At 51.4% G+C, this 18,357-nt stretch overlaps 1 protein-coding gene across 1 annotated transcript; it reads right to left on the bottom strand.

Annotated features, from left to right (window-relative positions):
* Window positions 1-536: 536 nt before the first annotated feature.
* Window positions 537-15,638, bottom strand: LOC139179066 (liprin-alpha-1-like). Its single transcript, XM_070778333.1, has 8 exons — window positions 15,084-15,638; window positions 13,802-13,897; window positions 13,167-13,331; window positions 11,963-12,068; window positions 8,096-8,223; window positions 4,227-4,306; window positions 1,515-1,649; window positions 537-741 (listed from the first exon to the last, which is right to left on the bottom strand). The coding sequence occupies exons 1-8, from the start codon at window positions 15,198-15,200 to the stop codon at window positions 537-539; spliced, it is 1,032 nt and encodes a 343-aa protein (XP_070634434.1). The 5' UTR covers window positions 15,201-15,638.
* Window positions 15,639-18,357: the final 2,719 nt, after the last annotated feature.

Here is an 18,357-nt window from a genome sequence, read left to right as displayed (position 1 = left end):
ACCCCCCCCCCGCCAGCATGTCTCTCCCTGGGCTCCAGGCCCTGCCTTCCCTTGGGGTTATTCCTCAGTCCCTTGTGCCCCTTCTCAACCTTGGAATGCAGGATGCCCCACAGCCCTACCCTTGCACCCCATCTCTCTCGACCGGCACCCACCTGGTGACTTTACCGTGCTCGTGCCTTTAAATGCCATCTGTACGCCCACAACCCAAAGTCCACCCTGAGCTGAATGAGTTCTCTCCCGGATGCAGGCCGCAACACTCAGCTGTTCTCCTGACACGTCCCCGGGACACCCAATGGGCTCGTCCACCTCAACAGGGCTGAGGCCCGGCTCTTAGCTCCCCGCCCCGGCAGCCCTCCTCACCTCAGGAAACAGGCTCTGGCCTCGAGCTGCTCAGGCCTGAGCCCAGGCTCCTCCCTGATGTGGCCCGCTCTCTCCCTTGTCCCCGCTGGTTGACATGACCCTTTTTCTTTCTCCAAGTGGCTACTTCTCTTCCTGCCTCCGGGTCTCTGGTTCAAGGTCACCCTCCTGGTGTCACCTCACTGGCCACCCTGTTTACACACGATCGTCCCATCCTCCTTGGACAACTCAGGCACTCTGGTCTCCTTTACCTGCTCATTACTGTTCAACAGGCTGTGCGGGTTTAAAAAGGGGTCCACAAATTCTTCCATCCTCCTCCCTTCAAGAGGCAGAAGGCGCAACTCCTGCTCAGCCCCTGAGCGAGGCAGGACTTTGCAGCTCACTCTCACAAACAGAAGTGAAGGTGTGCGGCCTCAAGACCAGGGCGTGAAAGGCCCCGGGCTAAACCCCACGCTCTCGCTCTCAGAGGGTATTCCGAGGAAACCCAGGCCATGGGAAAGCCACATGGCAGGGACCTTGGCCTGTCCCCAGCAGCCAGGTGAGTCTGAAAGCCTGCTATCCAGCCCTGGGGGGGCCTTCCCTTGCCCTCAGGAGGCCCTGAACCAGGCCCGCCTGCTACAATGCACAGGCACTGGGGACTGTGAGCTGCTCCCTGGGAAGTCACTAAGCTTTGCAATGATTCGTTACGTAGCAGTGGATAAAGGACACACACGGTTTTTAATTCACTGCTGGAGTCCTACTTCTGACCATGTCTGGCCCAAACTAACTGCTCACTGAATGTAGAAGCTCAAAACACAGACATGTATGAACAAATACATGGCGTGAATGAGGTGAAAAGATAAAGGCACTTAAATTTCCAATGAGAATTCTTCTCACTATAAGCTGATGGATATGTGTATCCATTTACTCATAGGACGATTTCAAAACTGCTAATTAGTACCATGCTGGGCCTCACAGTAGGCCACAAATCATCAAAATTGGTTAAGGAAAAAAAGCATGCCTTCAAAGTAAACTCTTAGCCAGAAAAAGGAAAATGGGGAGACGTAAAGCAATCTATCAGCGCTTTGTTCCAAACCCACCTCAGGACCACGGTGTGAGGGGGCAGGTGCCTCACAAGGTGCCCACCAGGGACGGGAAGGGGGCGGTGGGGTCCTTGCCTCGGAAGGCTCATCGTGCAGCGCTGCCAGGGGCCTTTCTGGGGGCACCGCAGCACCGCCCCATTGCCCAAGGAGTCTGCCGGCCGGTCCGCCACAGGGAACCTGAGGTCCGGGGCGCTGCCCAAGTGGGGTCGGCTGAAACACACGGGGAAGAAGAGCGCTGTTAGAAGAAAAGAGAGCTCACTCTGTCAGACGAGCCAAAGCCTGTGCATTTGGAAGATCGGCAATTTCACAGCAAAAGGGTCCCTGGGAGGGCACTGCCCTCCTGGCTCCAATAGCAACAGGCCACCCGCTGCTCCGCAGACACTCAGGGCTCATCCCCAGCAGCTGGAAAACTCCCGAATGTGGGGAAGGCAGTGCTGACGCGAGGGTGTGGAGCTGACTAGGACAGGATCGGCTGTCTGGGGTTGGGGCGTCCAGGGTCCCCTGGAGCCCGCTCTCAGGTCCCAGGGCAGGGCGTGCACCTGCTCTGCTTTCCCCTTGGCACCCCACCTCCCCTTCGGCCCACGCCTGCTCTGACCTCCCTCTCCCACGGGAAGTCTGTGGATCACAATCACCGGTCTGCCTGGAACACTGTCTGCACCGCTCTCAGTGTTTTTAAAGGCGCCTCAGACAACCCGCAGCAGAAAAGCCTCGGACCCACAGCTCGGAGCTGAGCACCATTGGTGTCTCCCATTAAAGCAGAGGTGAGCGTGTCACCAGAGTCTGGGCTGAACAAGGCCCAGCACAGATGCTCAGGCCCTGAGCACTAAGGCCTGGGCCTGCAGATACCAGGAGCTCACTCAGCAGGGGCCTGCTGGGAGGCAGGGCAGCCCCGCCTTGACTGTGAGCCGCCTGCACTGCAGGACCGCCCGGGCTCTGCTCAGTCTTGTCTCTGGGACGAGGGTGGTGCCTTCATGTGCAGGATTCCCTAAACTCAGGAGACAGGGTCTTCCTCCGAGGACAGGACACCCCATACGTCTGCAGAGTGGCCAGGGCCAACCACCAGCTCAGCCTGCTCGGGGTCACACGCTGCTCTGCTCGACGGTTTTGCGAACACTGTGCTGCACAGGAGATGGAAATCTGGAATCTCCCGGAGCCACACCTGTCTTCTCTCCCATCTCCCCTCCCTCCTGACAGAACTGTTCCCTTCTCTGCTCCACTTCCACCCAAGGGCCTGGGGCTAGAGCACACTTGGGAACTGAGTGGGGGGTACGACACAGTCCCGCTGTGGACTGGGGACCCTCGAGGGTCCTCTGAGGGCCACAGAGGCCTCCGGGTTGGGTCGACCCCCAACCATCACCTCCCAGTCCCCTCGCGGGGTGCAGCCTCCATCTCTCTCCCCCTCCTCACCCGAAGCTCTTTCCTCCGGGAGAAGGTCTCAGAGACAAGGTGACAAATTCCTCTGGGACGTCCCACCAAATACGCCGTGCCTGCCCTGCCTGTGAGCCAGTTTTCAGTCCCCACTCCCTCCCTCCTGAGGCAGCACAGTGCCCCCCACCCAGCCCACACTGCCCACAAGCCCCACTCTGAGGCCCCACCTGTGCTGCTAAGTCACTGCTGTGACCCCTCCAGAGCTGCCTCCTGGAGACACCCCTCCCTCACACCAGCTGCTGTGGCCCACTGTCTTCAGAGCACAGCGACTCCTCCTGCCCCGCGGCTGCTTCCTCTTCTCGTCTCTCACTCTCACTGACACACACGGGACTGGTGACCAGGCCCCAGGCTTCTCCATCTGAAGCCCCCAATTGTGTCAGGCCTCGGTTCCTGGCACCAGGTCCCTCCTCGTTACCCAAAAACCCCCAAGAGGAGGAGGCCATGTCCACCTCCTCTTCCTCCACTGTCTACGCAGTCCTCCTCACACTCACCTCGTCCACCCCGGGAGCAGGGGTTCCCCACCTCTGACAGCCCCAGCCCCTCACCCTGGAGGAGCTCTGCCACCAAGTCTGGCCACGTCCCCTCCTGTTCTGCAGGGCACGTGCTCTCCTGGAACTCCACCCACCATGGTTTCAGACACAGGACCAGTTTCTGGCTCTGCCTTTGTCTCAAATGACATCTCCTTTTCTCTAGAAGAAGGCTGGGTGGGGGCTCTGGACTGCGAGGATCCCCTAAGCACACAAACACAGAAATATGCGTATGGGCTCCAAACTGTCTCCTAAGTCAGGATTCAAGCAGTAGTCCATTTCCTACAGATGAATGAATGTCACCAGTAAGCACTTAATAACCTTTGCTAAAGTTTATCTCTCACTTGTGACCATTTTCCGTGAAGAAGCCAAAGAAACATTTAAATACTTAATAAGAATGACTGCCCCTATAACAACGAGGAAGAAAAAATCAGGATGCTCAGTAATCTGCTCTCCTCATTCACAAGCCAGGTGATTCCTCCCACCACAGTCAAAAGACTACAGGTCATTAACCTTCTGCGACTCTTCAGAAACATCAGTGTCACAGTCTGTCAGGCCTCTCAAATGAATACGCCCAAATATCAACTGGTCGGCCCCCTACTTCCAAACCTCTGCCTGTGGTTTTGAGTGTTGTCAATCCTGTGACTACCACTCCGTGGTACCAAGTTTGACCCTAAGGAACGATGCTTGTCTCTTCCCTCTCGCTGGCCACGAAGCTACAGGCTCCTTGAGGTGCGACCATGAGCAACACCCAGTCATACTGTCCACACACCAGACAGGCCCTTGTCACACTCGACAGCGCTGAGGGGAGCTGCCCGGGGGAGCAGCCTACCTGTGGTGGAAGGGAGCCCCTCGCAGTCTCGTCTGGTCCACTTCGGCTCTCAGGGTTTCCAGGTTTAGAATCAGCTGGTCCTACAAAACAGCAAATGACACAGCCTGCACCGCTTGCTTTTTGGATGTAAAGTGACTTGCACCAAAATGTGCAGAACAGGTTATATCAGTAGGTATCAACTCCCAACATTTTAATTCTGAGAAAATGTTCTCTAAGAGTCCCTAGCAAATAGAAACACTCAGAACAATATTAACCCTTATAAACCATAATGAAGAGGAAGTTCCATCTCAGGTGTAGAAAAGGTTTCTCTGGAGGAAACATGGCAAGCCATTCACAACGATGAAGTCTGTAGAGAGAAGCTAGACTTCAGGCGGGGGTTTCAGGTCAGGGGGACATGACTCACTCTATTGCCCTCCCTCCTCTCACTGCTTTAAACTGTCTCCATGGAGCTCACCTGCATTCCTCACATTCATTCCTCTACAGCCCACTTCACTTGCTCATGGGGTAAAACAAGTCAAACGGGCCAAGTTTGTGAGTCACTCAACTCAATCTGGAAGCTCTGTGCTGTCGGCCACGGCAGTCACTCGCTGCGTGCAGCCCCTGAGCACGTGAGACAGGCTGGTGCAAAGCCCGATGTGGAAATCACACAGAGGATTTCAAGACTCGTGGTGAAAGAAGGACGTCGAGTAGCCCGTTGGTTTTTAGGAAATTTTAGATTGTGTAGGTGGCTCGTATTATCTTTCTGACGCACAGCACAGTCCACGTGAATGGCTCACGCTTTGTCTGAGCTTTTGGGTGATCCCTGAAAGGACTACTCAGAATTCTGAACCACACACAACAGCCACCCACTCTAAATCCATCTATAATGCAAACACATTCAGTGTTCAAAACCAGAAGTGCTATACGTGTTATAGCAGTGGATTAGCCATAAGGAAAATAGAACTCGACTTCTGCTAAGCATCTGCTCAAACTCATGTCCACTGAGTTGGTGATGCCGTCCAACCATCTCATCCTCTGTCATCCACTCTCTTCCTGACTTCAATCTTTCCCAGCATCAGGGTCTTTTCCAATATGAAAATTCATATTAAAAAACTGGAAATAATTACCTCAAGCAATTTTTAAATGCAATAACAAAGTTGCCAAGTCTGTGTTTTATAAGATGAGCATCAATTTCAAGGTTTAAAAAGCTGTTTTAGGACCTACTGTATTAAAAAAAATGGAGAGAAGACAAAAGAATGATCTATTTGAGATTGGCTCTGTATGAGAAATTGCTGAGACTAATTGATGGGACGGGTCATGGGCATTTATTATACTACTCCATCCACTTTTGTGCATGTTTGCAATTCTCCATCATAATACATTTAAAAAGTTTATTTTCTGTTAAAGCAGAGTCTTCTCCAGCAACACAATTCGAAAGCATCAATTCTTCAGTGCTCAGCCTTCTTTATGGTCCAACTCTCACACCCATACGTTACTACCGGAAAAACCATAGTTTTGAGTATATGGTTTGTCATATATGGTTTGAGTATATGGTTTGTCGGCAAAGTGATGTCTCTTACTTTCCAATATGCTGTCTATGTTTGTCATAGCTTTCCAAGGAGCAAGCATTTTTTAATCTCATGGCTGCAGTCACCGTCTGCAGTGATTTTTGAGCCCAAGGAAACAAAACCTGTCACAGCTTCCACAATAAGGCATCGGCATTCAAAGATTTTTAAAGCAAAACAAAAGTTGACTTTGAATTGGCTTAGTCTAGTCATAAACAGCATCCCAATCTCAACAGCCTCTGAGCAGCAGTTATGAAAGTAAGAAGTGCACACCTGATCGGGAAATATTGAGCTCTCTGCCTAAGCGGGGAGGGCGCCTCACCGCGGGTCTCACGATGGGAGTCAGAACCACTGCCCCCTGGAAGTCCGCCTGTGAGGCTCTGCAGTCCAGGCCCAAGAACACAGGTATGGTGGGGACAGTACTGACACGTGAGGCTGGACCCGGGATCCCCACTCCATTTCCTGGATGGTCTGTATTGCCGTGTGGCCAACCTTTCCAGGAAACCTCTCTCAGGACTCGGTGATGTGAGCCTCCACCATCACCCTTTCCTGACGCGCCTTCTGTTGCAGCGCAACTGCGGTTCTCCTGTCTAGAGGCAGCCATCCTACACACACACCGTGTCTGGACCAGCGGTTTGGCATGTGGGACTCCAGCACCACGTCCGAGGCAAGCAGGCTCCACACCTGGGTGCCATGCCTTCAGTTTCATGGGCCCCGGGCTGGCACCCCTAGGTTTGTCTGAGGGGCAGTTGGAAGGTCCACCTGTATCCCAAGCAGCTCCCTGGACTGGCTGGTCATAGCAACAAGCAGCCTCTTTGAATGTGGGGAAGCCCTGGCTCCTACCCACTGCCTATGGGCGACCACCTCTGGCCCTGCTCCCAAGGAGGTGGGTGCCCGGATCAGCAGATGGGGCCACACAGGCACACACTCGATGCCAGAGACGGGAGTGGTGGAGAAAGGTAGTGCTGGCCCCCACCCAAGCCACGTCTCCTGCCCAGACGCCGCCTCCCTGTCAGCACAGGCACCCGCTGCAGCTCCTTGTTCTTTGCCTCCAATTGGGCCTCCATCTGGCGCAGCCTATCCTCGATGCTGCTGTGTCTCTCTCTCCTGCCTGTCGGCCAAGAACAGCGTCAGCTCCGCTCACAACAACCCTGTCCTGACAGCACGCGGGCTGTGATCGCAGGGGCGGCAAGCGGGCCATGCTCTGTGCGAACCACGGGCCCTGGGTTCGCCCGCATGCCTGCTCACACAGCCTGCGCAGCTTCGTGTGTGACACATGGCTCACGGATGATGCTGGTGACCAGCTCGCGAGAGGAGACGTGCTCCCCGTGCCCCAGGCCCCACACCCACGGCCGCTGTGCTCCCTCCTCGGACTGCCTGTGGCGAGCCCGCGTGGGCAGCAGACAGCGGCAAACCCGAGGCACACGTTCTACCTTCCTAAACTGGGAAGGAAGTTCGAACTGTTTAGCCTCCTGAGTGGTAGAGCTTCCGGAAGACAAAAGGTCGGACTACAAGGCCGACTGGGGATGGACAGCAGAGATGCCAGGGGAGAGGAGAAACCAAGCCTGGAGAGGAAGATCACAGGCAGAAGGGTGCCCCCTGGCGGCTGTTAGTGACCCTGCTCTGGGAGGGTCTGTGAGCACAGGCCACCTGCGGCCTCCCGCGACCTGATGGCCCCTCGGGAGCTCACTGAGCTCCTGGCAAGGCTTCCGACAGCCGCGTCAGCACAGACCCGGCCCGACTCTCTATGTTCAGCCAGTGCCCACCGGCAGCGCAGGGCAACACCTTTCCCGTCAGAAGGACAGGGTGGGCTGGCTGGCTGGCAATGGGGTCGGTGCCCCCAGCAGCGCCACATCCCAAGGACATGGCCTCTCACCCGTGGGCTCCTGGGGACGGCGAGTGGGGAGAGGGGCCTCGGGTCTGCACGTGCCCTGCTGGTACTTCTTTAACAAGTGTATGGATAACAACTTAAAACTGTGTTCATTACAGAGCTATTTTGGCCATCTCTTAAACGAGAATGGGATTTTTCTAGGTCTCTATCCTGCTAGGCTTTGAGTGGCTGACTGAACTCTGAGCAGCAGTGACTCGGAGCTGAAGCGTCCTAGGGACACACAGAACTCGGGACAAAACTGGAGGGAAATTAACGTAGGGATGATGCAGAAGTGGGGCGTGCCTGACACTCAGGGAGAGCTCCCATCTCAGACGGGCAGCACAACCCCCACGTCTGCGCTCCTGTGTGGACTGAGCAGCACGGGCAGGGGCGCGGTGGGAGAGCAGGGGAACAGGCCCTCCCTGTGCCCGCCCCCCAGGATCCCAGAGCAGCACCTTGGAGAGCGAGGCCACCCTCTGCGCCTGCTCCGCCTCCACCTCAGGCAGCGTCTCTGCCCTCCGCAGTCTCTGCTGCAGCTTCTCTACCAGCTCCAGGCGCTCCTGCAACTGGCGGTTCTTATCCTCTGTCTACAAAGGGAGAGCAGAGGATCAACACAGGCCGAGAGGTGTAGCCACTGTCGCTTTAAGTAAGCTGAGACAAAACCTAAATGCACGTGTCTAGTGGATTCATTCTGTTTCGGAAGCTCCCTCAGGGTAAATTTTCTCTCAGTGTTCCTGGGCTTGGTCTCAGTGAGCAGAACACCTCCTGCCAGAGTATTTGCTTTTCCTAAACATTCCCCAAGGACATCTTAAAAGAAAAAAAAGTTCTTCTATATTAAAGAAGATCTGTAGAATCTTATTCATTCTTATTGACAAGTTAAGGGAAGAAGGGTTCACTACAGACCCTTCTTAAAACATCACCAGAATCATCATTTAGAGGGAACCCTACCGACCGCAGATGGCTACAGGCGTGTAAGCCAAAATATGGCTTTCATCTCCTCTGAAATACAGACCTGATAAGAGCATGCCTGGTGAAATGCCAGTCAACTAGTATTCGTAAATGCACGATTATTCTTTTAACAGATCTTCTTACTCTGAAAAACTTTCAATGTAGAACATTTAGACAGATTCTTTTTTAAAAAAGAAAAAAATTAAACTATCTATAAGCTCAGGTTCCTGAGAGGTTAGCATTTGTTTCTAAGCAGCTTTCTTACTTTTTCTGTGTGCGTATTCCTCTATGTACGTACACAAACAATATGCTATGCTTTAAAACCCGCAGAAAATAATAGCATATGGTACATAGTATTTTCTGATCTGCCTTTTACAGCCATTGTTTTGTATATCGTGATGCTTTTAATTAGCATTCCCCATCATACTTTTCAATGGCTTTCTAGTATTTTATTTTTGTGGTGGGGACAATGATACACTTTGGCACACACCAGACTGACTCACTTTGTTTTGGAGAAGCCAGATTTGGTTTTCCTGGTTAAGTCCTGATTATCTGAGACCACTCGGGAACAGGAGCGAGTAAGGCTCACCACGCCACAGGAAGTACAAACCCTAATCAGACCGGAGCTCTAACCCTGCCTTTTGTCACAGTGACCCCAGTTCCCAACAGGCAGCCAGCTGCCATGAAGTTCCCTGCTGCTCTCTACTCTTTCGGTAAAAACTCTAACAAGCCAACAGATTCACCTTCAAGTACAACAAAAGAGTCAGGAATGGAATTCCACAAAATGGTTAAACCAAGTCCCAAATAATTCAAACCTGTAAGTTGCAGTCACCCGCAATTTTTTAAAAATGTATTTCCTTCCAGTACAGCTGATTTACCATGATGTACATCCACACTTTTGAACACAGTATTTTAGGGTCATAAGAACTTTACACTGGGACTTGATTTCCAATGTGGGAGTCACATGAAAAGATCTTTACCTTCCTTCCTCAGTAATTCACTACTATAAAAGTCAGACACAGTTCATAAAAGCCATTACCTGTCGATGCCTAGAATCCTTATTTGCAATTTCATTTTCAAGTTTATTACTGATGTCGTCCTAAGTTTCAAATCAAACATAAAGTTAACGTCCTCAGAATAAAAGTCCTAGACACGGCAGTTTTCTCGGACGTGAGCAAAAATGCGCCTATCCCAAAGGTCACGATTGGCACCCATCTGTCTTAATGTTCTGTCCAGCCACTTGGTTTACCAAGCTTCTTTTCTACATAATAAACCCAAACAGCAAACAAAAAGTATACTAAACTACCCTGTTATTGCAAGAATTCCAGGAGGGAAGGTATCTGGCATGAAGTCAGGACCTCTGTCTGCTACACCATACAGGCGGGCTTGACCCAGAACAAGGAGGGACCTTCAACAGATCCAACGGGGAGCTCTGAGGCTCGTTTCCTCGAGTGAAAGTTGGAAAAGTCTCATGCAATTTCCTCAGAATTAAAGTAGAATATTAACGAGTGGAAACAGAAGTCAAATTGTACACAACTGGGAGCAGCCTTCTCAAGCCTAGTTCTTCAAAAGCAGAGTTACACCACATGGATGAAACGCTCAAACCAGGACCAGAACTTGCTGCTGGTGCAACTCCTGTCCACCACTTCAAAATCCACTTCAGGTCCCTCCCTGGTCACTAAGTAACCAATGTGGGCAAAGTCCTAACTTTAAAAGTGAAAGGTCTTGAAAACGCGTTTTCTAGAATTCTATACGTATTAAACTCTGCCACCTAATCTCCTGTTGCCAAAGAGTAGTGTGAATAGCTTATGCAAACCTGTGCAAATATTTCTGTTTTGAGTTCTCACACAGAATTACTCACACCAAGCTACTAAACAAGTACACCTGCTGTACCACATGTTGGAGGGGTTCTCTCTGAGACGGTCTCACGGGGGAGGGGTGGGCCGGGTGGGTGCTGTCTGTCTGTGCACAGAGGAGAGGCGAGGCTCACAGGAAGAGGCCTGAGTCCCCAGCACTCTCTGTTTTCACAGTGACCGCTAGGGAGTTTCTCATAAATCAGGACACCCGCAGACATGACCGCCAGAGACATCATGATTCCACATGGTTACACAGCTCGGGCCTGAGGATCTGAGGGTGAGCAAACACCACTCGACTTGTCTGACCGCCGGTATCACTGTCACACATCCCTTCAAGGAGCGGAACCTCAGAAAACTCGAGAAGATGGCCAGGCAAGCTGCCTCAGCAGAGCCCACACAGCATGCTCCCATCTCTCCGAGAGAACAGGCTCCACAGGTGTCACCAGACTCGCCTGAGTGAATCAGAAGCAAATTTCAGCATCATCAGGAACACATTTGACAGGCAGTAGTGGGGGGCGGGGGGCGGGGATGAACTGGGAGACTCGGGTTGACATATACAGCACTGATACTACACATAAAGTCAACGAGTGAGGACCTAGTGTACAGCACAGGGAAGTCTGCTCAGTGCTCTGTGGTGAAGCAAATGGGCAGGAAATCTAAAAGAGAGACAGATACGTAAATAGATAGATAGATAGATAGATGACTGATTCAGTTTGCTGTACAGCAGAAATTGATACAGCAGTGTAAAGCAACTATACGCCAATAAATGAATGAATGGATGAATGAATTTTTAAAAAAGGAACACAGTGGGCCCCCTAGAACTTGTGGAAATGAGGAGTCCACACCCAGGGTGCGGCACAGCGTCAGGGCTGCCCTCATGTTGGTCCACTGCCAACGGACCGCCTGGACCAGGCCTCTTCTACCCCAGAGACCTCGATGCAGAGGCAGGGAGGAAGCCAGTTGTGGTCTCTCCAGTGCTCTGCTCTTACTCACGCAGCCATCCCAAGGCTGAGATCCCCGGGAGAACAAGAAACCCACATTCCACCTCAGGACAACAGACACAGCTGCAGTCACTCACTTCACGGACGTCCTGCTCAAGTTTTCTGTTCATGTCCTTGGACTTGAGGAGGTCCTTCCTGGCCGTGTCCAGGTCCTCCTCCAGATGTTTCACGTGGGCAGAGAGGGCTGCCAGGCGCTCCTCCATCTGGCTCTGCTCCCACAACTGCCTCTCTATGATTTCCTGGAGCTCTATCTTCTTAACCATGTCTTCCTTGTGGCTTAGAGAACCGTCGGAGGGTCTCTAAGGGGGAAAGGAAGCCTTACACAGCCTGGTTTTGGGAGGAAGGGAACACAGTACTTCCGGGCAATCTGTGAGGTCAAAACTGCCTTCTGTGCTCTGGGAGCTCACAGGACCCTCGTGGCCACTCAGACCTACATGGTGCATCGGTGAGAGGTCCCAACAGCCCCGCACAGACTGGATGGTAAGACGAGAACCAGACAGAGAGCGAGACCAAGGACTTGCCTTTCCATTGGCGCTTGGCATGTTTTCTTGCTCATGATGTACATCAAGCACCCTGTCCGTTAGTATCTTTTCCTGGTTATTCTCCTCTGAAAGAATCATCTGCTAAAACCAAAAAAATTGAATCAGAGTTAAGAAATAAGTAAAGACAGCAAAACTCCACCTGGAAAACTCAACTCTAAACTGAAAACACAACATAAAAAGAAAATACATGGTGATGCTATCCATCCCGAATACCACCAGGTGATTAGAGTCAGAATTTGTCTTCTACTGGACAAAGGGGTACTTAAGAGATCCTGCAACTCTGAGCCACAAGTCTAGTTTACTAGTCATTAAAATAACCCTGGTGGGCAGGTCCTCAATCAGAAAGATAAATAACATCTGATGCCCACCACTACAGCCTTCATTCTTTTTTAAAATGAAAGGATTCAAATGACAAACCCTTCACGGAAATTACACAAAGACTGATCAAACTTACCTCTTTATGTGTGGCACCTAATTCTTCTTCTAACAAACTACACCTTTCGAGTGCTACTCGTAATCACGCTCTCAACTCAAATAAAAGGGGCTGAGTCACTGTGTGTTGATGTGTGCATATACGTTAGTACACTTCTTAGTGTATACTCACCCTAATACATGGATACTGTCACAGAATACCTTGAATGTCTCTCATTGATCTTAACGTCAAGAGAATCTGCTTGTTAACAGCTTTAAATTCTAAGTTTGAGAGAACAAAATGTTCTCCTAAATTAATTATTACCCAGTTTTTAACTGCAAATTGATATACAGAATATAATAAATCTTGAGACATTCATGCCAACTAATACTTTTTAACTGGGGGCTTCCCAGGTGGCTCAGTGGTAAAGAATCTGCCTGCCAATGCACGAGGGCAGGTTTGATCCCTGGGTCAGGAAGATTCCCTGGAGTAGAAGATGGCCACCCACTCCAGTATTCATGACTGGGAAGCCCCATGAAGAGAGGAGCATGGTGGGCTACAGTCCACAGGGTTGCAAAGATTCGGACACGACTGAGCATGTATGCAGGCAACGCTTTTTAACCATATAAAACTCTGAATTCTTACAGAAAAAAATGTATATACAAGAATTCAAGACGCTCAAAAGTCAACTAGTTACATAAATATGTGCATCATCTGCCTAACAAAGCAGCAAGTGTACAAATCCAGGACGGCCAGATGGCTGGTACCTTCTCGTCCAGGGCCTTGTGGTGTTCAAAGAGCAATTTCAGTGCCCTGAGCACCTCCACCTCACTCCTCATGCCGGCTGGGGACTGCGCCTGCCGCTTGCCTGCTGTCATCCCGACGGGTGGAATATATCGCGAAACCAGGCACTCCAGGTGCTCCAGCAGCAGCTGCAGGGCAGGGCCAAAGGAACACCTTCAACCTCATGCTTGAATTCCGGGCCGATAACTCCTCTCAGCCTCACGCTATAGCCGGAAACATGCTAAGGCACGTCGGAATCCTGCCAGTTCAGTCGAAAGTTAGAGTGGACCTCCCCAGGGGTCCAGTAGTTAAGACTCCACACTTCTTCAAGGATCATGGGTTTTAACCCCTGGTCGGGGAACTAAGATCCCACACAAAGTGTAGCATGGACAAAAATGTAAGTTAAGAGAACTCCCCCCTCATATGTACTAAAATTACATTAGCTCTCATCAGAAATTTGAAGCAAGGTATGAGAACCCAGAACTGATTCACCCTGGTCTGTTCAGTGGGAAGATGTGGAAAATGACTTGAAAATCAGACAAAGTTTAAAGACAGCACACGGAGGCCAGCGGTGACCCCCGCGGGGCAAATGTCAACACGCGAGAATCCCCCTACTGACCCTGGTGTTGTTTCTTTCAGCTTTCAGCTGAGCGATTTCCTCTTTGCTTTTACACAGCTGCTCCCTGTAGGTGTATCCTTCGGGAGTTGGAAATTCCTAGAAAACAGTTAAATGAGAAACTAAATGCAAACATAAATTTAAAAGAGAGCGAGACTGTGAAGACTGACCCTGTCAAGTCTCTCCAGGCTCCACACAAAGGATCTCCATGCCCCTCCAGAGAAGAGGGGTCCACTGACCCCAAGACCACACAGACCACAACTCAGACCGGCCTTCAGCCTCCACCTCGACCTGGCAGGCACGTGGCAGGAGAGAACCTGGAATCCAAGCCTGCCTTCTCAAGACCCAGGGACATTTGAGAAACTTTCCAAAACGTAAACCTAACAACAAAGTGGATAAAGAGATTCTTACACGACACACAGACCTGGAGCCACTGGGGAAAGTGAAGGAAAAAAGGAAGGTCTACAAGGCCACGAGGCTTTGGAGTGTTCCTCTGGGAAAAAGGCGGATGGCACCTCAAAGCCATCTGTTAGCCTGACTCCACAGAAGCCACCCAGTCATTCAATCAACTGGTTAAAATGTTAAATTTATGTTATATGTACTTTACCACAATTTGCGTGCATGCGGGGCCGTCCACGTGGTGAACTTGCTCAAACTGAACCACACGGAGTCTTTCGTTCTTCTATTTTTCTTTGCAGAAATTAAAAAAATCCTGGGCTACGTATCCACTACTACATACTGAGTGTTCAGCACCCAGAACAGTGCCCAGCACTTGTAAGAGGCATGCAGTAGACATGTGTAGCTATGAGGGTGTATGTCATACACGTAAGCAGTAGGTACCTGTCATTAAAATACTGGACACACTGGTCTGTGCTTTGTAACATGGGAGACATTAATGGGCTTAGCCGTTCTGCTTCAAGGACTGACTCTCTAGCTCAATCCTCATGCCCCAGAGATTCCTCCAGCCCGTATATCCTTTCTTTGCAAGAAGGGAGACATTAAGGGCCTTACCCTTTCTGCTTCAAGGACTGACTCTATAGCTCAGTCCATGTGCCCCAGTGACTTCTCCAGCCAGTGTTTCCCTTCTTGTGGGGCCCCCGCCCATCCTCCATGCAGCAACTGCACAACCTCTTACAAGGTAAACTTGCTGGGGTCGATCCTGCCCACTAAGGCCAGAATGCCCTGGCCGGCAGGGCCCACAACCATGCTAACAAAATGAAACACAACCCCAATGCTTTGCCGGGTGAGGGCCAATCTGACGGGCCCAGCCCCCGGCTGCTCTCACCTCAGGCCGCTCTGCTTCCAGGACGTGGGCCGAGGCCAAGTCCTTCCTAGTCTTCGCCTTTGCCTTGGGGTTGCAGTGCTGGAATAACGCCCAAAGGCGGGCCCTTCTGCGACCCATCCTCACGGATAGGGGCAGCCCCCCACTCGGGGGCAACCGCTGTTTCACGGTAGGATACCTCGGCTACCGAGCTATCACCACCAATCTCACACTACGACCACCACTCTCACACACACTGCTCTCACACACCACTCTCACACACACCGTTCTCACACTATGACCACTGCTCTCACACTATGACCACCAAATGGCATGAAGGCTCCGCCTCCAGCACATCTCCCAGGAGCCCAGAACTGGAACCCACTCGGTCACAAGGGGCTCCGTGGCAACAGGGGGGCTGGGCTCAGGTCCACTCTCAAGGGTGCAGAGAGGGGGGGGGGGCTGCCAAAAAGACAACAATTGAGTGTGGAGTGCAGGAGAAGGCAGGCTGTGCCCACAGCTCAGGCCCCCTGTCAAACATGACCCTGCAAGGTACTGGGTCACAGTCAAACCAACCAGTATAAACTCCTTCAGAAACCACCATCCCTGGGAATGAGCACGTCTTCTAAGTGGGCTTCTGCCCCCTCTACCCCCCAAACAAGCCTCCAGTGAGGCTACTGAAAGGGCAGCCCTGAACTCAAGGGCGTCCCCAGAACCCACTCGGCTGAGGAGGACTCACCACACTAGCTGCCCCTCACTCTCACCCTGAGCTCGGTCCTCCCTGTCGGACTCCCTCACTCGAGCTCAGCAAGGGCTTGACCAACCTCACTCCAGGCACTTAAAATGAACCCACAGTGGGTACAGGGGTTCATTCAACCTGCTGTGAACTCGCCCTCTTTACTTCGACCCTCGGCTGCCAGACGACTCTGCCCCGTGGGGACTGCATGGTGGAGGTTCAGGGGGTGTCCCTGCCTCGAGCCACGACAGCCAGCACCTCCCAGACCCCGCCTGAGTCTCCCACCCCTCTCCTGGCTCCACTCCCACCCTCGCGGTTCTCCACTCACCAGGGCACAGGCCACTTGCTCCTGGCTCAGCCCGGACCTCTGCTGTCATTTGAGGACCTCGGTCCCCAGGGTGCTTGGGGACCTATATCCACCCATCTCACCAATTACACACTCTGGGAGAGACAGGGTACAGTCTGGGGTCCCGCCCGCAGTTCACCCTGAACACGTTCTCTTTTTTTAGCTTTATCTACTGGAGTTCTCTGAGATGTGTTCTTAAAACATCAACTGTTGCTTTCAAAAAGACTGTAAGGTCACTGTGCTCAACTTTACGAATAAAATCTTCATTTTCCACCTTAAAGTGAAACTGGAGGGAAGACTCAAAGCAGTCATTTTTTCAAACTGAAAAAGAAAACCCACATGTGACCATGTCACAGAATACAGGTCACGTAACCCCTCCCTCTTCAGCCTTGGCCTCCACCACCAGCAGCCTGGCATTGCAAGGCCTGCCCTGGGCCGCCAGGGGCAAGGGCAGAGGGGAGACCAGCTCCTCTGTCTCCAGGCCGCGTGGGCCGCCTGCTCCACCTCCTTCCCAAGTTCACGTGGCACTGAAACAGCCCAGGCAAGCTGGGGACTCTGACCAGAAATACAACCATGGGTACCAAGCAAGGACCCCTGGTTCTTGTTTTCCCTGGTATCAAATTAACTTGATCAAGACAATTACTGTGACTGTTACATGTGGCTTCAGATGACAGAAGACCCCCCCAGGGTGTCTCCACTTCCAGTGACAGACGCAAGCATCTTGTAGGTCAGCCTACCAAGAGCTAGAAAAGCTAAATAAGGTTTAAAAGAGGTCCTTAGGCAGCCACAATCCAAGATTTCAAACAAAAGCGAAGCTCAGTGAGGGAGCTGGAGACTGAGAGGGCCGCTTGTTCCTTCGGGGCATCTGAGCAAAGCTGACTCTGTGAAGAAAAGGAAGGGAAAAAGTCAAGCAGAGGGGGCTGGCTAACACAGCTCTGGAGGGTTCCTTGGGCTGTGGAGACAAAAAGTCAAGCGCAGGCCTGACGAGTCAGTCCGGATGTCAGAAAACGTACCCAACACTCTGCCCAAACCGGCTGAGCGCTGACTATCAGTCACCTCCTGGTGCTCAGGAGAGACGGTGGGCTTCAGGACCTGCCGAGAACATGGGGCCCTGGGAGGCACCCCAGGCTTCCAGACACTGGAGACGCTGGAAAGCTCCTCCCTGGGGTCAGGGGGGAAGGTGGGTGAAGGCTGCTGAGACTGAGCTTAAAAGGACCCCCAAGCCTCAAGTCCCTCAGGCCCTGAGTGAACAGACAGCTCTGTCCCCACTGGAGGTCTGCGTCAGAGGAAACTCTGGAGAAGGCAGCATCACTCAGAACCTCTAGGGTTTTCCAAACATAATGTCCAACATGCAACCAAAGAAGCAAAAGAGGGTGTAACAACAAACAGGACCAAGAGAAAAAGAACTGAACCAGATCCAGAGGTAGGAGATATATATCAGCGTATCAGAGGTATGCTAGAGGTATCAGATGCAAATGTCACCTGTTCAAAAATATACTTGACAAAAGGAAAAATTTCCGAGAATCAAAACCAATCTAGAACTTGACAATAACAGTGACTGAATTTAAGAACTCAGGCTCTGGCCTTAACATCAGATTGGACGTTAGACGATCAGTGAACTGAAGGACAGATCGGTTACAATATATATATAAGAGGGAAAAAGGGATAGAATGTATTGAAGGAATCTATTGTTAAACTATGTTGTTAAAAACTATAAATGGGGACCCTCATGGTGGAGAAAAGACAGAAAGGGGAATAAGAAATGCCTCCAGAGGTTGAAACTAAAGAGCCTCTTACTGAAAGTGAAAGGGGAGAGTGAAAAAGCTGGCATAAAACTCAACATTCAAAAAATGAAGATCATAGCATCCAGCCCCATCACTTCATGGCAAATAAATGGGGAAACAGTGGAAACAGTGACACACTTTATTTTCTTGGGCTCCGAAATTACTGCAGATGGTGAAATTAAAAGATGCTTGCTCCTCGGAAGGAAACCTATGACAAATCTAGACAGCATATTAAAAAGCAGAGACATTACTCTGCCAACAAAGGTTCATTTAGTCAAAGCTATGGTTTTTCCAGTAGTCATGTATGGATGTGAGAGTTGGCCCATGAAGAAGGCTGAATGCCGAAGAATCAATGCTTCTGAACTGGGGAGTTGGAGAAGACTCTTGAGAGCCCCATGGACTACTAGGAGATCCAATCAGTCAGTCAATCCT

The sequence above is a fragment of the Bos indicus genome, chromosome 23 (assembly GCF_029378745.1).
Source record: "Bos indicus isolate NIAB-ARS_2022 breed Sahiwal x Tharparkar chromosome 23, NIAB-ARS_B.indTharparkar_mat_pri_1.0, whole genome shotgun sequence".
Classification (NCBI taxonomy): domain Eukaryota; kingdom Metazoa; phylum Chordata; class Mammalia; order Artiodactyla; family Bovidae; genus Bos; species Bos indicus.
The sequence above is the reverse complement of the archived record's forward strand: the minus strand, read 5'-3'. Positions and strand labels throughout refer to the sequence as shown.